Raw genomic sequence first — 24,774 nt, 5'->3', positions numbered from 1 at the left:
GTTAAGATAACGTACTTTTTATTTTTGGTCAAAGGAGCATAGACTTGAGAAGGTCAGTGCCTCCATGGATCGGACTTTGTCCAGGACATCCCACAGGCACTGATCACAGCAGACTATGAACACCCCAACGTTTCGGAGACGCTCATACTAGTCATTGCAATTGGGTCCTTGTCAAAGTCAGAGTCTGTTTTTCCTGCTTCTAACACCAACTCTGAGGACAAATGTTCACTTGTTGCCTAATCTGTCCTATCTACTGACATGCCATGATAAAAAGATAATCAGTTATTCGCGTCACCTGTCAGTAAAAGATATCAGAGGAAGGGTCTTGCAGTTTTAAGTCAAGGGAAGGGATCCAAAGAAAATATTGATAATGCTGAAAAAGGTCTCCTGCTCACCACGGTCATATTTTTACAGTCCTTTATTTACATATACCTAAACTGCATCCCAGTTGTTAACTGGATTTTTCAGGCTGTTACATCAGCTGATGTTTAACATCATTTTGTTCGTGAGTCCTTCGATTTATATACAGATGTAGCTCTAGTCCATTGGTGGTACACGACCTCCTCGTAGTTGTACTTGGAGGAACTTGGAGGAATCCAAGGAAGTTGTGAAATAAAAGAAATTAATAAAAAAAATATAATACTATCAAAATACTACGGTTGAATATAATTTGATGAAAGTTTTTCCATTTCCTGTATTATTTTGTATCAATATAAGCCTGATACGTTGTCATATTCAGGCAGGGAGTGTGTAGCACACATACATCCACGGTTAGTTACAAGACAAAATGTGACAGCAAGATAAGTGGAGGTAAAATGAGAGTTCAAAAACGCTGCAATCGTAGTTTCAAACCGGAAATATTAAGAAGAAAAGTGATTTTTATAAAGAATAAACCTGCCTCCTGTGTGAACTCCCTGTAGCTGAACAGGAATGGTGTTGTATTTTAACGTCATGATGGTGGTACTTGGTTTTTTTCTAAAGTTGTTACATAGAGAAAAAAGTTTGAAAAACAGTGATATAGACATAATGCCGGCCACTTTTTCAGTCTCTAATTCAAATCAATTTCATAGTTTAGAAAATTCAAAACATTTACTTTTCCTGAATATATAAGAAAACATGAGATTACACTGAATAATCCTCAAATAGATGTTGCGAATGTATGAAATGCAATATGTTGCAACGTTATGTTAGAATATCTCACGTGAAAAAAGAGGCAACGATGGAGTGTTTTTCCAATGGTACAAACATACTTTATTGTACAATTAATTTATTGGCAAAAAACAATCAGACCACCAAAATAACTTAAAAAAAAAGAAACTAATGAAAATGGAGCAACAGTTATTTTTGCTTTCTCTCAGCAAGCACCAAAATTGTTAACAAGAGGAACGAAAAAGTGGTCAAAGATTCCATTTGAATACTAAACAAATATTTAAATAGTCTTATTTCCAGTCTCTTTTTAGGAGAAGAAATGATTAAAACAAAACTATCTGTTCAGTTGCCATCGGTTTGTACAGTGATTCAGTATGTTTACAACTATATTCATGTACATGAAACATTTCTTAAAAAGGATGGTATAATATACTCCATGGCCTCCCCCAGGGCAAACTGAATGACTGTCTGCAGTGTCTTTTTGCATCACCATAACATCTTTAATACAAAACAAAACATGTTTTTATCTAATAATTCCTGTAGCTTCAAGTTTTATTTCCAAAAAATAAAATTAAATAATATATCTATATATAAAAGACAGTTTTTCCTTGTTTTTTCTTATAAAATAAGTCTCAAGATATATTGCCACCTGGTTCTGATGCGTCCCCCTCCCCATACCCAGCAAGACCAACCTTTTGAGAAAAATAGTGAGCATGTGAATATTGTGTCTTCAGTCCTCTCCATAAAAAGCTAAATGACCAAATTTAAACTCTTTCAGATCACACCTCTAATCAACCTCTGCATCGGCTCTACTTTGCGCGGGTTTCACGTCTACGTTTTTTTTTTTTGAGATTGTTCAGGTGTGTGACTTGTTACGATAACCCCCCTTCCCCTCCCAAAAACCTTGTCAAAAATACACAGAAAAAGGCGCATTGGTGCTTGTGACCTACTACACCCCATACTGTACCTTTTTAGAAAAACATCTCAATACTGTACAGTAGCTCAGGAGTACTTTTGTAGTTTTTTTTTCTTTTTCTTTGTACAGATACAGCAAATATTCAATCAAACAAGAGGGGAAACAAGCAGCAGAAAATCATTTCTCTGCTCATAAAGTATGTACAGTTGTTTTTTTTTGTTTGTTTTTCTTTTCTTTTTTTTTCTTTTTTTTACATCTTTCACTTTCATTACAAAAAACAGTATCTAAGTCCACCATTTCTTACTTTGTACAGTACTAACATTGAATTAAATCCTGTGGCTGAGAGGCAGTCATGAGGAGAAAGGGACAGGAGAGAAAGGACTACTGAAAGGGAAACCGTTTGAGGATACAGGCAGGATTTTCTTAAACCTCTGCAGCCCAATAAAAAAAAAAAAGAAGAAAACAGACAACTTTCTCCATGTCACAGTTCATAAACAAGGTTGTAATATATGTACACGCACAACCTTTTAACATCAGCCAGCTCCAAACAGAAAGCTAGACGATTGGACATCAACAGTTCATCCCTCCGTTTTTAGCAGGAGAGGTGTGTGTGGGGTGAAGGAAGGTGTGCACATTCATAGGAGAACTGAAGATGCAGGATGGAGAGGTGGCCCATGGGTGCAAGGATTTGTTCTGCGGATCTGGACAAAATGTGACCAAACCCATGGTCGGTGTCACCCACTCCCCAAAACACTGTTGAGGTTTAATTCCAACCAATAAACCCTGTCAAAAAAACAAAAAACGAACATACAAAAAAAGAAAAGCTAGGAAACCTGGAAGAAAAAAAAAAAGAAAAAAAAAATCAAACTGCATTTAACGCACCCTCTCTCCCGCCTATCAAATAAAATAAATTCTATATAAGTGAACTGTTGCAGTCGTTGAATAATGTACATTGCTGTGAAAACTGTCCAGAAGAAAACTCCTGTAACAGAAGATATGTTGATGCTTGATTTACGATCCATCGAGGGAAAACAAAAATAAGAATAAATTCAGAAATAAAATATACTTTCTCTCTGCAAAATAGATACAATTATGACCGGGTATTCGAGGAGGAAAACAAAACAATAAAAAAAGGTACATCGTGTCAACTCACTTTAATTTTTAGCCACATTTAAAATCTTAAAAATATTCATAAAAAGGCAAAATTCTCAGTCCCCAAAAATATTGTGTCATAGACTAAGGAAGAAATATCTTCAACCTGAAACACTGCCCTTCCACCTTTTTGTACACAATTGGCAAAAATATATAGATATATATTAACAGCAATAACTTACCATTGTTTTAATTTATTCATTTATTGACTTCTAAGATTTATGTTGCATCTCCCATAGGAAGGAAGCTTCAGTTCTTATTTATACATCACAAAAATATTTAAATAAAAAATAAAAACTTCTAAAACCCCAATAAGCCAGAGTCCCGCCTCGCTCCCCTCTCGTGGCAGTTTGTCATTTGGGGCGACTGATCAGAGCTTCAAGACAGCGCGACAGTATGGAGTCAAGGCTACATAAGGTCTAAACTGTTGTGGTTAATGTTCGTCCCCAGCTCTTGGTTGTTGTTGCTGCTGTTATTCCCACCCAACATGTCCGACTGTCCCCCCTGCCCGCTGTGCATCCCCGTCATCCCACTCAGCTGGGACATGATGGAGTTCTGGTCTGAGCTGAACTGACCGGGATCTACAGAACTACCTGGCGGCTGCTGTTGAGATAACGCTTGCTGTTGTGATTGTGGAGGTTGGGGCGGTGCCATACTGGGGTGATGTTGGCTTAGCTGGCCCGGGTGGGGTGAGCCAGTCTGGGTCTGCGGGGAGATGCGATGAGGTGAGGGCTGAGGCTGAGGTTGGGACGAGGGCTGCATGCGTGGGGACGGGCTGGAGTGCGGAGGCTGCGACTGCGGCCTCGGCGAGGGCTGAGGTGACCTGACCTGACTGCTCAGAGACCCCGCTGGACCGAGTCCTCCTTGTCCTTGGAGATGGGGGTGGGGGGACTGCGCCATCTGTTGCTGGGGACTCATGGGACTGCTGTGCTGGGCTGGAGAGCCCCCGCCAAGGTGCTGCTGCTGCAGGAGCCTCTGATGGATGTTCTGGTGGAGCATGCCTTGGGGCGTCTGCGACAGTGGTGGCCCACCACCGCCTCCACCAACTCCACTTTGCTGTTGCTGCCCCTGCCCTGGTCCACCTTGTCCAGGCTGTAGTGGAGGTCCTCCTGGTCCTCCGGCACTGCCACCAGGCCCTCCATCTTGTCCTTGATGCCCACCCATTGAATTCTGCTGCTGCTGCTGCTGTTGCTGCATCTGCATCTGATGTTGGAGCCTTTGCTGGAGTGCTGCAGCTACTTGTGACATGGAGTTGGGGTAGCCTTGCTGCTGGCCTAGCTGTCCTGGCCCACCCGGTTGTCCTCCTTGCTGCTGCTGGGGACCTCCTACACCTCCACCTCCAGGCTGGGGTTGAGATGAGGGGGGTAGTCCTGGTTGTCCCTGGCCAGGCTGCATGAAGCCTTGCTGGCCTTGCTGCTGCTGGAGTCCTTGAGGCTGCTGGAACTGCCCGTGGTTCCCCATCTGCTGCTGTTGCTGCTGTTGTTGTTGCTGCTGTTGTTGCTGTTGCTGCTGCGCCAGGTGTCTTCTCATGAGCAACTCTCTGAACTGTGGACTCATGTTGCCTTGTGGTCCTGCTTGCATTGCTCCCTGTTGTTGTTGTTGTTGCTGCTGCTGCTGCTGCAGTGCAGCCATTTGCTGTTGCTGTAGATTTCCAGGTAACATCGGGCGCTGCTGCTGTTGTTGTTGTTGCTGCTGTTGTAGCTGCTGAAGCTGAGCCATGGTGGGCATATTCCCTCCACCTGCTCCACCCTGAGCAATGTTCATCCCTGGCTGTCCTGCCTGGTTTACATTAACCTGCTGTTGTCCATCCAAGTTAGCAAGCTGGTTAGCCCCAGGGCCTCCTACACCAGCCAGCCCTCCAGCAGCCCCTTGGAACCTCACACCTCCAGGCCCCCCTTGTGGAGGCCCTCCTCCTCCAGGACCACCCTGACCACCTTGATACCTGGCTGCTCTCTGCCTGATAAAAGCAGCCATTAGGGTTGGGTTGGAACGGAGGATGTTGAGGACTTGCTGCTGTTGGAGGGGTGAGCTTGGAGAGCGCAGTGTTCTCAGGAGGTCTTGTAGTGCTGCCTGGGGTAGGTTTCCTGATGCAGCTGCACCCGCTATTGAAGCAGGCACCCCCCCTGGCCCTCCCGGTACACCCATTACCTGCATCAGCCCACGGTTTCCTGGTTGCGGTTGTTGGGGATTCATTGGCTGCTGCTGTTGCTGGGCAACTGCTGGCTGCTGTTGCGGTGCCATGTGACCCATCATACCTGGCCTTTGCTGTGGGTTCATGGCTGGTCCTCCAGCACCCCACTGCTGGTTTGCTGACTGAAGTTGTCCACCACCTCCCTGCTGGACTTGCTGGAGCTGTTGCTGAACTTGAGGTGGCAACTGTGACTGAGGACCACCTTGCTGCATCCCTGCTAGCATTCCCTGTTGCTGTGGGTCTAACATAGTCCTGCCAACAACTCCCTGAGCCTGGGGAGGCATGCCCTGGGCCCCAATGTGGGGCATGCCTATCTGGGCCTGGGTGTTCTGGTGGTGAGGATGAGGAGGTATCATGCCCCCCTGACCCAAGCCACGAATCTGGGCTTGGGCCTGAGCCATCTGTCTCTGGGTCTCTGCTAGGCGCTGGATTTTTAGAGCTGTCTCTACAGCAGCCAAAGGGGGCCCTTGCTGCTGGCCTTGTACAGGCATGGGCCCCTGGCCCTGGTTGGGTTGTTGCTGTTGCTGGGGTGGGGTGGCAGGACCCAGTCCAGGTTTGCCCATGGACTGGTGGAGTGGAGAGGCTCCAGGTGGTCTGGGGTTGTAAGGAGGCAAACCACCAGGAGGGTGCTGCTGTTGGATTTGCTGAACATTGGGAGGCTGCTGCTGTAGCTGGGGCACCATTTGCTGTTGAGGAGAGTTCATCATTCCCCCTCCACCTCCACCACCTCCTGGCTGAAACTGATGCATATGGTGCTGAGGGGGCATGGCACCACCTTGCTGTTGAACCTGCTGTTGCTGGACTGGAGTTCCCATTCCTCCCATCCCAACTCCTGGCTGCTGAGGAAGTGCAGGCATGTTCCCCTGGGTCGGCGTCTGTGGAGTAGGAGGCTGCGTGCCTACAGACGTAGGTGTACCAGGACCAGTCCCTCCATTGTTGGCTCCTGGAGAGGGCAGGCCATTACCCCCAGGGGCTCCTCCAGGAGTGGGCTGGCCCACTCTCTGCATGCTGGCCATCCTCCTTCTTAGCATCTGGGCTTGCTGGAGCCTGTGCTGCAGCTGCTGCTGACGGAGCTTGTGCTTGATGTTTAGGCAGAACGGGACTGGGCACTTGTTCTCCTGACAGTGCTTAGCATGGTAGCAACACAACGCGATAAGCTGTTTGCAAATGGGGCAGCCACCGTTGGTTTTTCTCTTGCAGCTTTTCGTGTGCTGCACAACTCGTTTCATCTTCTGGCAGGATGGCAGAGAGCAGTTTGCGTTTCGACACTGGCAGGCGTGGACAAGGGACTGGATGCAGCGCTGGATGCTAAGACGACGAGAATCTCCAGGGCTCTGAGTGGTAGCGGCAGCCTGGTTGCTGCTCTCATCATCCAAACCAAGGCCTAACTTCTCCATCTTGTGTTCGTGGCCCTTAACGTTGTAGCATGTAATGCAGAGGTCGTAATCCTGTGAGGAATGGCATGAATGACAGTTACAGCACATTTGATACAAGCTTTTGTCATTACTTGTTACCACAAATCATAACTACCAAAACAACCATTCCCCAACTCACCTCACAGACGGTGCAGTGGAAACGAGTCTCCACATGGTGCTTGCACTCATTACAAGTGTAGACGAAGCGGTCCTGGCTTTGGTTATGCAACTCCACCAACATGCACATGGAGCTCCACTTGGACCTCCTCAGTGAGCTGAACTCCAGGTGTTTGTCCCGGGCAATTGTCAGGAAAGCATCACGGCCATCCATGAGGTCACATGCCATCAAGGGATCCGGGTCTACGATAGGAGGCAAGGCATTTGCCATGGGGCCTGCGATCAGCCGGATCACAAAGAACACCTAGGACAGGAAAAAGTGGGATGAACAGTCAGTAATTAAGCTATCTTCTAATACAGTTCCAGTCTGATTCCAGGAATGTAAGAAAGTCAGAGCAATGTATAATTTCTTTATCTCATACCTCTTTGTGTTTTTCCATAGTGGCATAGAGTTTCTGCGAAAGGTCATTGGAGACGTTGGGCATCCCTGGCTTCTTTTTATTGGCTCGGCTCAGGCTGCTCTTGTTCTTACTCGTCTTCTTGTTGTTCTTCTTCTTTGCATTTTTACTGTCACTTTTTGTGTCCTGCACAAGAAGGAAGGGGAAATATCAGTGATCACCGGATTAACAGGCTCATGTGTCTACCTCTGACACATGCAAAAAAGAAAAAATATATGCTCTTCACGAACATAGCAGTCTTACATCAATACTCTCATTGGAAGTGCTGTTCTCCTCCCTTTTTCTCTCCTCCTCCTCTTGCTCCAGCTCTTTGATGCTCTCCTCCAGCACATTAGGCCAAAAGTCACCCTCAAAGTAAGGCAACTCCTTGGCGCTGGTCAAACGATCCTCTGTCGCCTGCTTGAAGATATCCTTTTGGATAAATTGAAAATAAAGTTAGTATTCAGCACTGATAGTATCCAAATTAGTATTATGGATACTGGTGTTAATGTTCATTGCTGTGCTACACACACTAGGAAGAAAAATAGCCAGGGTCTTAGACAAGTATGCTTCTAAAAGAACAGGAAAAATGCTGAATCTCAAACAGTTACCATTCCTCCAACACATATATAAGAATAAAGTTGAATGCTGCTTCTCTACCTTGTAATCGTGCACTATCCGCTCTGCCACAGCTTTGTCTAACATCTTCTTGTACCACTCCTGGAGGCGTTTGGGCTTTGGGATCTTCTGATCTGCTGGGTGACAGTGGAAGATGTAGTCGTCCCCTTCACTGGGTGGGCAGGCCCAGATGTGGCCAGTGGTATAGCTGAAGAGGACAACAAGATAGCACAGAATAAGCAAAATTCATTTACAGTCTAGCAAAAGAAATCTTTGTGATGTGGCAAGTCAGGGTAAAAATTTCACTTACCCCAGCTTCTTCACATACTCCAAGTAGCCGATGAGCACTTCATGGTACACTGCTGTTCTTAGACTGCGAGGCCGGAAGAAGTGTACGCTGTCCAGGTAGGAGATGTAAACTCGTCTGAACGGGTGAAAGAGGAAATGTTAATATAGGACTGAAAGAAATCATCCAATTTTCAAATAAAATAATGTCACTAACATGGGTGGTCCTTACCTCTGGTTGGGCTGAGGGCAGTCAGATCCGTACTCTTGAACATGCATACCAAAGAAGCAGACTTCTGCTCCGTCAATGTCCTCAAACGCAAAAAGGGCTTTTGTCCTGTACGGGAAGGACTCAGACATTTCTCCACTGTCCACAAATCTGTAGGCAAAAACATGAGTTTAAACTTAATGACTCTGAAATAAGGAAAATATATCTGCATTGATAAAATATTAGCCGATTCCATCTAGCATTTCCATACAATTCTTGAAAATTGGGTAAAAAAAAATAAAAACAAAAAATACAGAAGCCATGTTTTATCTCATTGAATGTGATGATCCATGTGGTTGCAATTCTGTTTATTTATTTGACGCACCAATGCAGCTGTACGCAAACCAGACAGGTATCTCCAACGCGTGATAGGAAGAGAAACATTTTTTTTTTGTTTATGTCCAACAATGTCCATGTCCTGTTCTTGTACCTGGACTTCATGCCTGGTTTAACCTCCACCACTTTGTCAGAGACGTGGACGACGCGAATGGTGACTTCTCCAGACTCTGGGTGGTTCTGACGCTTCAGGAAGTCATTCACCCTCGTCTCCAGGTAACAGCCCAGCTTCGTCTGTGGCAACCCTGTGTGGGGTAGAGCCAGGCAACACATGTTGAGTTCAGATCTTAGTTTAGTTTAAACCTGATTTATAACCGTGTTTAATCTAAATATGTATGTATGTATTCTGGTGACATACTGCACAGAACCATAGAAAAACAAAGAAAGTGACCAAGTTGGTTAGGGTTATTTGATATGATTTTCTTGGTTAAGCAGTGCATATGCAACTACAGTTTCAAACTACAGTCTCGAGTCAGTAAATAGTGACAACATGAGATGAATGTTTGCAGTCTCACATGAATAGAACATCTGGATAAAAGGGGACATTGTCACTTACTTTTGGCAGAATACTTGTTCTCTTTCCTCGTCTTATTTGCCTTCTTGAAGCAGCCATCACATACAAAACTATGAGGAGGGACGGAAAAGAGTTGAATTACCTTAATAAAAGCGATACTTAGCAAATGAACCTTGAGATCGACTGGAAATGGATATTGCTACTCACCCCATTGGCCAGATAGTGTCATTGTGCAAGACACAAATCTGATGCATCCTGCGCCCGCAGTCCATACATTCAACAAGCCTGTAAAGAGGAACGAAGATGAAGATGCAAATGATTTCAGTCCTTGAAACAATTTTTGGGTTCTTTCTCGATGCTAAGCTAAGATTTGATATTTGGCAAGCAACTTACAGTTCAGGGTCCAGTGTGTCATTCTTCTTCTTCTCAAACTGATCCTTGTTAATCGATCTGAAATTAATTAAGAGCTGTTATAATAACATGTAGAACAGAAATAAAAACAGAACAGGCTTTTTAATAGGACGGGTGCTAGTTAGTCTATTAAAATAAATGCTAGGACGGTAGTAATAGATACAATAATTGAACTGTTATCTTGCTTATAAAAGATCTAATACTCACGTCTGTGGCTGGGTGGGGTCATCACCCAGGGAAACCGTCTCCCCCTGGATCTCGTTGAAGCACTTTTCGCAGAAGTGGTACCTGTCAGCAATAAGCCCAAATTTTGGTGATCTACACCGTTCCCCACAGCACAGTCAATCACAGACAGCGCACGGGAGGGCAGTCACCAATTGGTACAGGACATGGGCAAGGTAGGGTGCCACAAGCGGAGCAAGCAGGAAGTAGGAGTGCAGGACAGCAGGAAGTCGTCATCGCAACAGCCAGTCATGATTTTGAGGGGTGAGGGTGAGGGGATGGGTTTGGAGGGGCATGGTTGGTCAAGGCAAAAGCAAGCCAATGTTGACATCACAGCCATTGGAAGGGAAGACAGACAAGGTATATGGACGAGGGACAAGACGAGAGACGAACATCCAAGACAACACACAGCAGATAGAGAGCCGAGGCAAAGCACAGATTAGCAATTTGGACATGAGAGGATGAGCAACAACAACCACCATCACAGCTGGCAGAGCAGGAGAGGAATCAACGGGAGCTGAACGTGAGGTGGAAGCTGGAGCAGGAAGTTGCAGCACAGGACATAATACAGACACTGAACAAATATGAACAAGGAAGCACAGACAACTGCTCAGCTGTTCATTCATTCAAGCGGTTCATTTTAAAGTCGGCCCGTTCACATTCTCAGAAAGCTTTCATGGATGTGTACAAAAACTGAAGATGGGAACAAATCAAAAAGATGTAGCGACTTCACCAATCTACAAGGAACGGACCTGCCTTTTCCCAAAAGAAAACACTTGTTTACTGCGCTGTAACACATTTCCTTTGCCTCGTCTGAGCTGCATTTTTTGTAAACACTTACTAAGGTACTATTTATAGATTAGTTTAATGACACCAAGAACAACTTAAAGAATGTGAGAGCAGGACCGACTGTTAAAATGCCAGTGCATTAGGCACCAAATGAAGGTATAAAAACAGGAAACATGAAGTGAAGGGAAGTGTTTAGGGAAACAAAATTAACCAGGTAAACACTTTAGGTAGATAGCAAGTGTTTTTAACCAGAGCACCATTCAAGGTGTACTTTTTTTAATAAAAAAAAAAAGGCTGTCTGTGTAAATATTAATCTCTACTATAATCCTTTCCTCTCCAAGTGACCCTTTCATCTAGCCGTCCCTCCACCCTTTATTAAATATGTGCCTCCGTCCCTCCATACCTGTTCTGGTAGCTGAAGTAAGCAGCGTCTCGGGGAATAGTGCACAGCTGCTTTCCGTAGCAGCACAGTGTCTGAGGAGAGAACTCCAGCTGACGGACAGAAACAAAAGTAATATTAATCTCTGGACAGGTAGCTTTAGTGACACCCATCTCCACTAATCAACAGTCAGTAGTAGTTTACATTAACTACACATGATAAAAAAATTTCAAAACAAGATTCGTAGTTTATGGACTTATCAACTTAACTCTTGTTGTTCAGGACAGTGTGAGTCTTACTGTGCAAGGTGAACCTACATCGGTGTTATAGCTGCACAAACTCCCCCAGCGGAAGCTAATTTGTGTTTGGCTTAGTTTTGTAAAAAGTAATTAAAGCTAACGTTGAGCACAATATGCTTTGTCTCACTGTCAGAGCCTTGAGCCAGCCTCTCATAATAAGGGCCAATCAGTTTTGTTATTTGTCTGCAAAACCAAAAATAGCAGAGTCTAATGAGAGCTGAAATGTGATATGGCGGTGGTATGCCCAAGGCCAAATTTAGCTATGAACCCACTTCACTGCTTCCATTTTCAGATGTGAACGATTGCATCTGAAACGTACTTTAAACATTCATACACACCTAGACATATTCCCGGTACAGGCACATTCCCAACGTACATAACCGTATGCCTTCATAGGAAGGCTCAACTGATGGTAAGTTTACAGGTTAAGCTTTACTAAAAATAACGGAGGACAGTTTGAAAATGTTCTTTATCCCGGTAATGTCGTCAATAGAGAAGTTTAAGAATAAGAATACTGTCAAACGTCATGGTGTGTGAAAATCTGTTACATGTCAAAGATAATTTCAACAAAAGTTATCCGACTTTCCCCGTGACTTCCACAAAATCATCACCCCGACCAACATATATTTCCAATTCCACCCATCTTGTCATTACACCTGGCACTCTCTCACCTTTCTCCCACAACAGTATCCAAGGCTCTGCATGACGGGATCAATCTCCTGCTCGAAAACCTCAGCCAGCTTGGAGCAGTACTTGTAGACTCTTGATGTTTTGCGATTGTACAGCCAGGCGTTGTTGAACATCAGCCAGATGTCGTCCACGTACTGCCAGGGATCCTGGTACTGACCTACGACCAAAACACAAAGCACGGGATCATGGAATGAGAAAACTTTTCTAGTCGGTAGTCGGTTGCACTGGGCTCCAGCCAAGAAAAAAAAAACAGCTGTCAAATAAAATGACAAAACACTGTTCGCTTTGACAGAGCACAACAAAATGCTTTGAGGAATATAAGGACAAAAGTTGTACCGCGCCACAACTTTTGTCCTTATATTCCTTACTTGTACTTGACTTTTGTAATTTACAATTTAACTTATCTTCAAAAGAAACAAAGAAAACCTAACTGCAGTGCATTAAGCTTCCCTAAAATGACTTGAAATATTCAGCATGGAGTACAAACCTGTGTCCAGCTTTCGCTTGATAGTAGACAGGTCCATGGGGTTCTTCACAATCTCAAAGTAGTCCTGCAAGAACACAAAAAGCATGAATTAAAGTTGTGCTGTTGTTGTGAGTTAATTAAACACACACAGATAAAGCAAGAAGGGTGGAAACAACATCCTGGTAAATATATTACAGCAGTAAAGAGATGTTGGATTTCTGAGGGAACTACGCGACAGACGGTACAGGCGGTACAGACAGTTTCAATTTAGCAGGTGAGAAGAAAAATGTACGACAAAGAACACAGACAGGGACAGTCAACTTTAGAACTAGGCAGAGGAACAATTGCATCTCATCCTCAGCTGGGATACGTACAGGTATGCACAGCAGTTGCGGGTCTACAGGCATTCTGAAAGGCAGGGACTCTGGATCTTGTCTGTAGAGTGACTCGAGTGTGGGCATCAGGGCCTGACGAAGCTCCTCTGGCTTAAAGACTGAAAAGAAATGATCAGAGTGTGATGTGATGTGATGTGATGTGAGATGAAAAAGCAATTGAAGAAAATGATGGTTAAAAACTGATCATATGAAATCAGAAGTTTAAGATTTCAGCTAAAAACATGAGTCCTCCTTACTCTTCTTCTTCACTGGAGCCTGTGGTGCAGACGTCTCCTCTTCCTCTTTCACCTCCTTCTTTATCTCTGGTTTCCTGTCTTCCGTCTTCACGGCTGACGGCTGCGTTGTTGACGACGTATCCATGGGAACCCCTTTCCCTCCTTCTCCAGAACACTCTTCCTTTTTCAGCTCTAACTTCACAGGCTTTTCCTCCGTCTTGAGGTTGCTGAGCTTTCCTCCTTTGGAGCAGCTGCCGGAATCGCTCTCCTCCTCCTCGTCCTGCTGCTTGACCTCCATCTTGGGGTCCAGGTTGGCAGCTGAAGTGTTTGACTGCGGCTGCTGGGAGGAAGTGTCCAGGCTGCTGACAGAGGCTGGAGTCATGGCCTGACTGTCTGCTGGAAATGAACCCTTTTGGGACAACTAGAGAGGGACATGGAAACAAACTGCTCAGGTGCATGTTCAAATACTGAAATACTGACAGTGACACATGGAACATTAAATGACACTAAGGAGAAATTCAATTAAAAATGAACAACATGAGTAACTTCTACGTGATCAATAATATGAACTGCCCTTGGTGCCAAAACGTTTAAATCTATAAAAATATTCACACTGACCGGAGTGCGTGGCAGCTGGGTACCGTGCGGCGTTGAGCTGGAGGCCAGACCAGGGTGAGATGGAGTGGTTGAACCAGCTGCCCCCATATGCTGCTGCTGGAGGGACTTGTTAGAACCGGGGCCCTGGCCAAGCTGGTTCTGCTGCGGGACTGAAGGTGGAGCCAGCTGTGGTGCATTAGGGGTGTGCGGCTGTGGAGTCTGGGACCCAGCTAGTCTCGGGGGTGTTTGGTGAGGAGTAGGTGAACGGCTGTGAGCAGGGGAGGGCGAGCTGCCGCGCATGGCTGCCAAATGGGGGATGGAGTTGGGTTGCTGGTTTGTGTTAGATGGAGTCATTGATGAAGCGGGGGCTCCGACAGCTGAGTTGGGACCTCCGCTGCCCACACTCTGAGGACCCATGGGCCCCACTACGGAGACGCTGCCAGGACCACTGGCTGAACCTGGCTGTGCTAGAGGACTAGCAACTGGAAGCGATGGAGGAGTGCCCATCTGTGTCTATGGATAGAAGAGGACCAGGATAAAGAGAGGGGGGAGGGGGTTAATAAAACTTGTGATTTGGTTGGTTGGTCCAACTTTATAACAACAAAGCCTAAGAGGATAAGTTGTTTACCAAGTCATCAAGAGATACTGCAGGAACTTTTCTATTAACTCAGGAACATTTTTAAGAACACTAAATGTCTAAATGTAGCTGCTCTGGATCTCTAGTAGAACTCTCTGGTGGCACAGGAAATATTAAAATGCCACGTGTACTTTGTGTTCCTGACTGGAGCATTAAAAGAAAACTATATCTGCTGCTTTTTGAATTAATATTTATACTTCAGATTCAACCTATGCCCCAGGTTAAAACTGATGTTTGACTTGATACACATCTACTATTAAGATATCTCTGACTAACAGGAAAAAGAATTGAAATAATCACCTGAGTCATGCCTGCCTGTGCTCCAGGTTGGGCCATCCCAGGCTGAGCTGGTCCAACTCCTGGTCCTGAGCCAGGAAACTGTCCTTGGGACAGATACTGGTTCTGAAGCTGGTTGACATTGGGCTGCCCCATCCTGGGTCCGACCATTCCCATCTAGAAGGTACAGAAGAGCATGGGCAAGGTTCATACAGATGTGGATGCAATGTTTTCTGAAAAGCCTCTGTCTCTTTAAAAGTAGCAATTTGTGAGCTAGTTGTTACAATGTATCTCCCCTTTTAAATCTCACTCAACACTTTAGTGGATTCTTAACTCTACATGGGCACATTACAAACTTTGTGATCCATCATTAGTTCAGTACTGACCTGGTTGCCAGTTGCTCCCATGGGGAGAGGAGGTGTCGACCTCTGGCCCATAGGTGGCATCCCCATCTGATTGAACTGATTCATACCTGACAAAAAGCACAGAGTGTTATGACACACCACGTGACACTTCATGTGTAAACCACACTACATTTGTCCTTAAATAGTTCCTCTAAATTGTACCGTATGAGTGTTTTTTTTTTTTTTTTTTTATTTTTAAATCAGAAAGATAAGAAAATATTCAGCAAACAACACACACAATGTGTCAGATTTTTGGTTCTTCAATAAACTGATGAATTCATTAACAATGTGTCCAGGTTCGCTATGGTTCTTTACCTGGGCCTTGCATCCTGTTAACCATCTGATTAGGTCCAGCTTGTCGCACCATTGATGGTTCAGGGAGGGGGCCGTCTGTAAAAACGGAGATGCAAGATTAAAAATAAAAAAATAAAAAAATCAAGCTGTTGCTTGTGCACAAGAGAGAGGGAGATGTGGAAATACCCGAACCAAACATGTGTGGAGAGGTTTGTACAAACTCTGGAATGTTTCATCATTTTCTCTGCTTGTTTACTGTAGGGCGGATTAGTGACATTTAGACTCCTGTGGTCAAATTCAGTGACAGCATTTATTAATAATGTGTGTATAATCTGAACAAACTCAAGAACATGCATGACCCCGTGAGTGCATGGGGACTAACAAAAGCTACTCTATTTGGAAGACCTAGCGTGAAAAAAAAAAACTGATTCTTTCCTGCGACTTTTGCCGTTTTACTAACTCTCCTTCTCAGCTATAAAAGTTCCCAAGCAGGTAGGATGACCAATACTGTACAATCAATAAGTTACAGGTCTATTTTGTCACTTTTAAAACATGATTGCAAGACTGCAGCCTTGTGATATAAACGACATATCTTGAAAAAAAAGGACATCAAGATAATACAATATGATACAAATAATACTAGTCTGCATTCACGTATCATCTCTGTAACAGAGTGGCGTAACGTCTGCTGTAAATCTATATACAGAATACAGATAATCTAGATGCAAAACAATGCTAAAATGTGACATTCCATTAAATCATCAGTTAGATGAATGCTTGCAGCCCAGTGTCATGTTAGTTCATCCAAGTCTACATATGCTGCATGTCCACTCACTTGGAGGCAGTCCAGTTGGTGGCTGCCCCATGCTGGCAGGCCCGAGGCCCAGACCCTGCTTCTGGAGCCGGGTTCTCCTCTTCTCCTCCAGCTCCTTCTGGATCTTGTAGATCTTCTCTGCTAGCAGGTGATAGTACTCAGCCTGTCAAACAGAGAGTACCAAAAATGAGAAAAATATGGCAAAGAAGGAAACGTCTCAGTAGAACATTTTATTCAAACTTAGGATAAAACTACAGTGAATGTTTCTTGTGACCTCTAACAATGGAGGAAAAAGGACGAGTTAGCAATCCGCGCAATGCACGGGAAGGGCTTCACCAGCAGTCAGTAATTTGCCCGTCATACGCTCTAGATTTTTACCGCGTCCCACAATGAATTGTGAAATTTTTAACTTTTGAGACCAACTTATGACGGAACAAGTGACTGGATACAGCTACAAAAAGACAGGCAAACTTCCCAGCAGCTTTTGCTCCTCCTTTCAGTAACGCAGTGAAACAAGTCAGAGAGAAACTTACTCTGCTGTTCGCTGACTCATACATGTCTCCCTCAACTTTTCTGGCATAGGCCACCAGGTTCTCCATTCGACGGTCTTTGAGGGCAGCGGGATCTGGAGTTGGAAAGATGGCCTGAACACTGTGGGTGGAAGAACAAACAGAAAGAGGAAGCGAAAGGAGAGGAAAGGAGGTGAAATAGGAACAGTTAATGTCTGCCTCTTTTCAGAGTTATCAGCAGGCCCATGTGTTGTGTATAGTGCGACAGAGGAGGAATAAATAATAAATCTCTTGCTCATGTACGACATCATCTCTCCGCCAGCGCTTCTGAAGGCTTGCGTGAGAGACGCTAACTCGGGATACAGTCAGCCAGCCCGACTTAAATTACGCCTAATAACATAATACAGCGACAAGCTTATTATTTTGTTGTCCTACATGTACAGTGCAATTCTTATTCAGTCAATTTGTACTTACAGTTTGTGTACCAAGTGGTTGCGTAGGTCCTGCGTGATGTCCTCGTGCCAGCTTTTCCTCATGCCTGTGGCAGAGGGAGGGCCTGCTGTGGGCATGGAGCCGACCCCGCTGGCATCATTCATCAGGCTGGAAAAGACAGGTGACACAATTTTTAATGAATGACTCCTTAAAATAAGAAATGTGGCCAGTCTGATAGAACTTAAAAACACTCAATGCTCTGTGTCAGGTGCTTCTAGTCAAGGTGTAAACCTAAAGCCCTGTTATGGCACTCGTGTTCTTTCGTACCCTTGGCTGTTCACATTGAGGTGCATCATGGTATCCTGCAGCAAGTTGGCCTGTTGGCTCTGAGTGGGAGCTCCCACACCTCCATTGACTCCCATAGGATTTGCACCTATGCATGAAAAGGACAGTACATTATAAGTTTGTATTCTTTCCTACTGACCACAACACTTTGTATACACTGCTCTTAAAACAATTTACTTGACATCTAAAACATTTTCTGTTTTTGCTTTAAATTCTATACATTATTCTCATGCTACACTCTCCAACTATGAGGAACAGGGAAAGGTACATATTTCCATGTTAAATACCGTGTAAAGCAACTCACCCATTGGGTTCAGAGGCCTCATACCAGCCTGGCCTTGCATGCCTTGGTTGGGCATATTGGACTGAGCAGTTGGAGTCTGGATCTGGTTGCCCTGGTAGGTGAGGCCCAGAGCGGCATAGGCTCTTTCTATGGAGCTGGGGTCAATCTGGCTCGGCGGGTTGAGGTTGGGAGCACTTGGTTGGCCGCCAGGTACCGCTCCAAGGGAGCTGCCCAGACCTGCAGCAGCCCCACCAAGTAGAGCTGTGAGTACATAAAAAGAAGAGACGGTTAATAATACATCTAACCTGTTCAACAGAATATTAAAACAACTGAACTTGAGAAAATCCTGCAACTGAATATTTATGCAACACTCAGCTGCAGATCAAATTATCGTTCAGTCCACTATAGATTAAGTTTAGCTCACTAATACGGCCAATGTTGCAGCAATCCAGCGATATCTTTCCAAAATGACATCAAATAAGCAAAACTGACGGTTATTAAACAACATAATATAATAATATCATGAAGTACAGTGTAGTGCATGTAAGTATAGCGTTGTTTGGTCGGATACAGACACTCACACTGCGGGTTCCTCTTGTCCCCGGCATTCTTAAGCGGCAGGCAGACAGGACAGTCGTGCCGCGTGCAGTTCTTCCAATGGGAGATGATCTGCCTCGATGATGCACAGTGAGCAACTGAAGATGAAAAAAAAAAAAAAAGGACGAAAGAAAGGAAGTGTTGGGAAACACATAGGTAACATGAGGGAGGGGAAATGAGCAGAAGAACGAGAATGAAAGAAAGTGAGGTCAAGGGGAAAAAAAAAGATGAAAGATGAAATTAGAGATGCCTTCCTTCCTAACCTAAAAAGAACAGCTGAATCAACAACAAGACACAGAAAACTATTAGGAAGTTAGCCTAATGCTGGTGTTACTTTCTTTTTTCTTCGCTGTAGTCACACACTTCTGTAGCTTATACCTCCTGTGTGCCCCAAGATTGGACATTCATAAGGAGAGGCAGTGTGGTTCATTGCTCTCACTGAGTACATGAGCACGTAGCGTCCCTGATACTCACCCTGACAGGACTTGCCAGCCTGGCAGTGAGTCATGTGGTTGAGGACGTTCTTCATGGTGCGGCAGTGGGGCAGATTGCACTGCCGGACTTCACCGTTGGCCTGCTCCCGCCGCTGGCACTTGTGTGCGTGGAGCAGCAGTACGAGCTGCTGCTGGATTAGCTTGCGCTTCTCTGGGTCAGCTGTGGGTGGTGCCCCGGCTGCGGCGGACGCCGCGGAAACCTGGGCGCTGGGACCCACCAGACCTGCTTGAGCGTTGGGCACCATTCCTGGGGCCCCTCCCACAGGTGCACCAGAGGGACCGCCCACACCCGTCTGTGACTGCTGGGAGCCCTGAGAAGTGAAGAAGAAGAGACGATGTGGATGAGACAAGAAGAGTAAATAAATATGTATGGCAGAAGGGAAAATGGGATATGGAGGGGAGAGGGAGAAGAAAAGGGAGGAGGAAGGGGGGTGGTATTTAATTTACAATAAAAAATGAATTAAGTGGAAGGTAACAGGGAATACAGTGGCGCAGGGGGAAGAAAAAGGTAGGCGGCAAGAGGTGAGTGATAAAGGAATCATTTTGCATTGAACTTTGTAAAATAATTATAGTAAAATTCATTCTCGCATCGGACACATAAACATTCATTTAGTTGGTTTGTATTTGTCCCCTACCATGGCAGCCATTCCTTGCATGGGCTGGTTCTTCTTGTCCACGTTGAACTGGGCCAGGCTGTTGGCCATGAGACCTTTGTTCTGGAGCTGAGGGCCCAGCCCTGCACCTCCCAGACCTTGATTCCCCTGCCCTGCATATGGACCTCCGAAAGGGCCTCCTGGGTTCCCCATCATCCCCATCTAGGAAAAAAAAAGAAAAGAAGAAAAAAAGCTAGTGAGAATGATGAAGAGATACATCGGGCATTAACAACGGAGTCCCAACCAAATTTCACCAAAGTTCTCAATGATATCATTTGAACTTTGGCCGTATTTTGTTTTTTGGCAGGTTGCAACACAACTTTCCAGTGTCTCCCTAAAAATCTAAATCTTAGCTGTTGAACCTGAGCGAGACCTGTGGATATTTCCCAACAACATGACCTCCACAAAAAAAATAAAGTTTGTTTATACCACTGCATGGAGAACATGTACTTATAAATCAGTTAATTAGGTTACACCATCAAGGAATGTGTTATTAAATCATAAGAAAATTGTCTGAGACATGACCAAACTAAAATTTAACGCCAACAGCTGTAACAGCAATCTGACATGAATATTTCCCCTTTTCTCCCTGAACACTGAAGGTCTGAACCGCTGTCCCAAACACAGCTTAAACCATGCTGAAACAATATAAAACATGTCTACAAAAAAAAAAGAAACATTATGAAAATTATGAAATCAGCTCACATTTTATTTAAATATTTAAAATATTAATTAATTAATTTATATCAGATATCATCCCCAGTATATTTAGCTGGTGTGACACCAGAAACCTCAACATCCCACCAACTTTTAGGCACAGCAATTTTAACAGTATGACAGTTGCAACAGGTACATTGTCACTGTAACGAGTCATCTCGTGTCAACAGTTTTAAGGCTCTACATTCAGTCCTAATTTTTTTTTTTTACGATTGCGATTTTTATTTTTAACAGCAAGACACCTTTAAATTCAGGTCCCGGAAAGGGATTATTTTAAATTTTCACACCTTCACAAGTTCACAAGTATTTCTTCTCCCTCTCACGGTTTTTGATCTGTATAGCTGAATCAAACACCGGCGTCTCCACCACATTTATTCAGCAGCATCGGCTTGCTGCTGCAACATTTTTACTGTCACTCCTGTGGGACTGTCAATCATACGAGGAGAGCAGTTTTCTGCCACTTCACCTCCAAGCATAAGCGTGCTGTGCATCACTCAGGGTTGTCGTACAACGATGCCCATAGTCCAAAGCACTACTTTGTGGTCGTATAGTGAAGGAAAGCAGCATTTTTTGAGCGGAGAACCAGTAAAAAAGGAAAAATAACAGCAAAAAATGACTAAAGGACTTCCTACCTTGTTCATGGCTCCAGGTTGCTGGCCTCTCATCCCGGGTTGGCCCCCAGCTCCCTGCTGCTGTAGGGTCTCAGCCAACAGGTTGCTGTTGCCACCCATCCCCTGATTCCCGAAGCCCATCCTGGGGGAGCCATTCATCACTTGGCTCCCAATCATGCCTGGCTGCTGCTGTCCATTATTGCCTTTCTGCTGTGCTCCCATCATGGCCCTGTTCATTCCACCCATCATTCCAGCTGCAGCGTTCTGCTGCATCATGTTGGCCTGCTGCTGAGGGGAGAGGTGCTGCTGCCCCTGGCCCATCATCTGCGGAGGCCCCTGCCCAGGGGATGCTTTCATGTTTGCCAGGTGTTGCCCCATGGCAGTGGGGCCTCCTGGGCTGCCCATGGCTCCTTGGTGCCCCTGTTGGGCCGAGGTGGGTGCCCCTGAACGCAAAAGTTCGGACAGCTGTTTGTGCTTGGCCACTGCGTCCTGGCCTCCGCCGACACCCCCAGGACCTCCTCCAGGGCCAAGCCCAAGACCCATTGCTCCTGCCCCTCCATTGCCTCCTCCAGGACCCAGCCCTGCAGGTCCTGCTCCGAGTGTGGTGTGCAACTGGCTGAGGTCCCCACCATTGATCAGGCCTGGTTCATTAGAACTGATGAGCTCATCTGGGAGATCGTGCTCCAAGTCAAACAGTGACCCGAAATCTAAAAAAAAAATTGGAAAGAAGTGTAAAGTTTAGGAGACAATGAGATGGGACACAAAGCTGGGAAAGGGTGAGAGGAGGACAAAAAGGGCCACAGCCATGTTAAGCTGGTATAATCCTTCATTTTTCTGCATGACTGAGTGAAAATGCAATCGCATGCTTGACATTAAAAACTGATAAAAGCTGTTTAGAGGTGTATAACCAATTTCCACCCGTGCCACCGAGCACAACACGACTGAGCGCTCAACTACAGGTGAGCTCCAGAGGAACTTGTCTGCACAGACACATATGTAAACACACCCACACCCCACATGGCCTTCTTGCACAGAGAGCCCCCTGACCAGTAAAGTGATTCAACATGTTGCAAAGGCAGGTTCGTGCAGACGAGGTGACGAATGGACCGTTTTGTAGAAAGTGACGCCACAAAATGGAGACAAGTCGGTCGAGACACACACACACACACACACTCACTGTGTGTCTCAAGTTTAACAGCACACGGCTTTGGCAGTCAAAAATGGACGATGAACGTCTAAGATCAAAAAGCACGCACACACACACCCCCACCCCAAAGTTCTCAGAGTCCTGAATCTAATTTAGTCACCACAAGGTACCACATACTGTCTAACTCACCTAACCAACATGTACACATCAATTAGTTCCTCGGGTCATTTTTCAAGCTACAAGACGTTAACTCATTGCCCATCATGGTTGTGTTTTTCTCTCTTTCACCGAACTACAAAGTGACTACAGATTTCTGGTTACAGGTCAGATTAAGACATCACTTCCAGGTCAGGTCCTGTGGTGCTCATTTGCCATTTTGCCCCCCCCCCCTTCATTTTGATGAATTGTGACTACTATGAAAATAAATCTACATTTGCAGCCCTGACCTTTAATGCACCAAAATCTGAAAATTAACTAGTACCGATAAGCAGCAAACATCATTTAAAAAACAGATAAAAGCACATAAACAAGTAGAGAGTGTGCAAGATGTGCCTTTATTTCTTCAGATTAACTATTAACAGCGTGCATGGCAGTGCAGTGTCACAATGAATCTGGGAAGACAATAAATTTTGAGTGCAATAAACCACATCTCTTATATACAGATCATATTCCTGACAGCACTGCACTTATCCTCAAAAACACATCATGGAAGGTATCGCAGATGTTTTGAATGATTTACCCGTAAAAGTCTTTTTTTTTTCTCTCTCTCTCAACCACAGATGCTCACTGCCATTGACACCCCTTAGATGAGTGGACAACCCAACATGCATCTGTTTGGTGGTTAAATGATTGAGTGAATGATCAAATATTGAGATGTGGCTGCTGCTGTGGGAGCTGGATTATTCGCTTGTTAACTTGACTGGTTCGTGTGTGTGTGGCTGTGGCTGGGCATGGCGCTGTCCATGCTCCACACAGTTTTGTTCGCAGGCCACTATTCCGGCTGCTGTCACACGCCATCCACAAAAAAAACACACAAAAAAACACCAACAATAGCAAAAAAAAAAAAAATGAGCTTAACAATCAGTCGGGCCCAAATTTCGCTCTCACTCAGGCTGATTTCATTAACACCATCCACTGGCTGTTAGCTACGTTAGTTGGGGAAAGGGTCCGAGTTATGATGGGGCAACACAACAGATTGTTTCAGACGTTTGAAGCCTGAAAACTCAAATAACAGCATATGGCGAGCTGTAGCTCACTGTCAATGAGGCTACACGACAGTAAAAACTTTATCACGAGTTGGCCTGGCGCTGGGTTTATATTCAGTCCGGCTAAAGTGCTCATTAGACCCGGGACCGTCAGTTGAGGACCCGCATTCAGCTCGCTAGCCTAGCGTTAGCCGAGCGGCTAGCCGAGCTACCTCCGGCTAAAATGGCTGTTAGCATGCGAACTACCAGGGGGAGCTCTTCTGCACGTCCGACACACTCACTGCGAGCGGGGCTAGCGTTAGCGAGCTACGACAAAAACAAGAGCGGTAATCCCGCGTCTTTTCCCTCTCTCGAGTGAACCGAAGCGGCCGAAAAATAACAAACTCAACGAATAACGCCGTAACAAATAATATCATTAAAACAATACTTACCATTTCCGTCGCTGGCGGAGGCGGAAAGTGCCGGAGAGGAGAGTTTAGGCCTCTTGGCTGAAGGCGGGCCAGAGTCCAGAACGTTCTCGGCCATATTTTTTCGAAATAAAAATATATAAAGTATCCACAATTGCAGACGTTTTCACGCCCTTAGAAGCTCATTCCGTTTCGTTTCCAATATTGCGACTTTTCCCCCTCCTTTTGGGGGACTAAGAGGGGGAAAGTCCCGTGTACAAATTACTCCTCTTTCCCTGGGTTCGCCTCTCGATTTCAGCCTCGGCGTATATCAACCCCCCTCCCTCCCTCGTCGGATTTTTTGTTCTTTATAAATTTCTGCCAGCGGAGGAGGAGGGGGTCGGTGAAAGTAAAGAGGGAGACACACGCAGCGGCTTCCCTCTAAACTTACACAGCCTCTTCGGATGTAAATAAACTGTCCCCGGGTCTCTCTCCCATGGTTGCATCCGTCATTTCAACCTCCTTTCCAGCGGAGTCTGGATGGAGATAATGTCGGGTAGAAAAGGCTTGTTTGCCTGCGAAGTGATGGTGGTGCTGCTGGTGGCAGCGGGTAGGATGAGGGGATGCAAATAAAAAAATAAAGCTGACAAATGTGAAGCAGCGATAGTGGATAAAGTATAATGCTTATTCGCTGGGCTGTGCACGTAAAAGATAATAAGTAAACTTATTTATTCTGAAAGTCAGCTATGCAGCTGCATGGACTTGCAGCTGCTTTCTGGTGATGTTTAGTTGCAAAGATTAAAGTGGAATTGGGTTAAATAGTTATGTTAAATGCAAGTAATCACTTTTGCAGCAAGTTTGAAAAAATAGCAAATTAAACATTTACAGTAACTTCCAGTGCAGTAGACTAACTTCACAACACTGAAAACTCCATGCAGACCTGAAAAGATGTGAAGGAACTGAAGCATAACATTTAGTAACTTATTTCTTCATCCTTATTTTGATTTTTGTGCTCTTTCATAGGCAAAACGCTGGCCCAATGCATACATTTCATCATGTCCCAGTGTTGATTCTGGACGTCGGCCTCCATGGCCACACACACTGAAGAC

At 45.1% G+C, this 24,774-nt stretch overlaps 1 protein-coding gene across 4 annotated transcripts; it reads right to left on the bottom strand.

Moving 5' to 3' along the window:
* Nucleotides 1–1,220: 1,220 nt before the first annotated feature.
* ep300a (EP300 lysine acetyltransferase a) lies at nt 1,221–24,240 on the bottom strand. Of its 4 annotated transcripts, none has more exons than XM_027289149.1 (31): nt 23,711–24,240; nt 20,949–21,634; nt 19,582–19,761; nt 18,927–19,257; nt 18,431–18,550; nt 17,877–18,116; nt 17,555–17,660; nt 17,270–17,395; nt 16,820–16,937; nt 16,308–16,449; nt 15,494–15,568; nt 15,161–15,246; nt 14,799–14,951; nt 13,883–14,374; nt 13,286–13,685; nt 13,029–13,147; nt 12,676–12,739; nt 12,170–12,345; nt 11,224–11,312; nt 10,017–10,127; nt 9,792–9,848; nt 9,606–9,683; nt 9,441–9,508; nt 8,979–9,129; nt 8,513–8,659; nt 8,306–8,419; nt 8,038–8,203; nt 7,642–7,809; nt 7,363–7,524; nt 6,963–7,244; nt 1,221–6,856 (listed from the first exon to the last, which is right to left on the bottom strand). In XM_027289149.1, the coding sequence occupies exons 1-31, from the start codon at nt 23,802–23,804 to the stop codon at nt 3,626–3,628; spliced, it is 8,532 nt and encodes a 2,843-aa protein (XP_027144950.1). In that variant the 5' UTR covers nt 23,805–24,240; the 3' UTR covers nt 1,221–3,625. The 4 variants fall into 4 exon arrangements, with proteins under 4 accessions (XP_027144950.1, XP_019125078.2, XP_027144951.1 ...); XM_019269533.2 differs by having other exon boundaries at nt 10,017–10,097; XM_027289150.1 differs by having other exon boundaries at nt 18,437–18,550.
* Nucleotides 24,241–24,774: the final 534 nt, after the last annotated feature.

The sequence above is a fragment of the Larimichthys crocea genome, chromosome XVI, assembly GCF_000972845.2.
Source record: "Larimichthys crocea isolate SSNF chromosome XVI, L_crocea_2.0, whole genome shotgun sequence".
Taxonomy (NCBI): domain Eukaryota; kingdom Metazoa; phylum Chordata; class Actinopteri; family Sciaenidae; genus Larimichthys; species Larimichthys crocea.
Note: the sequence above shows the minus strand (reverse complement) of the source record. Positions and strands in the feature narration are given on the sequence as shown.

Bases quoted from the DNA above. Each gene is read 5' to 3' on its own strand.
- ep300a (XM_027289149.1), bottom strand. From the start codon at position 23,804: ATGGCCGAGAACGTTCTGGACTCTGGCCCGCCTTCAGCCAAGAGGCCT. The intron at 18,117-18,430 runs GTCTGTATCCGA...ATGTACTCACAG, and splicing joins GAGGAACCCGCAGTGTGAGT to CTCTACTTGGTGGGGCTGCT. The intron at 8,660-8,978 runs GTACAAGAACAG...TTTTGCCTACAG, and splicing joins AAACCAGGCATGAAGTCCAG to ATTTGTGGACAGTGGAGAAA.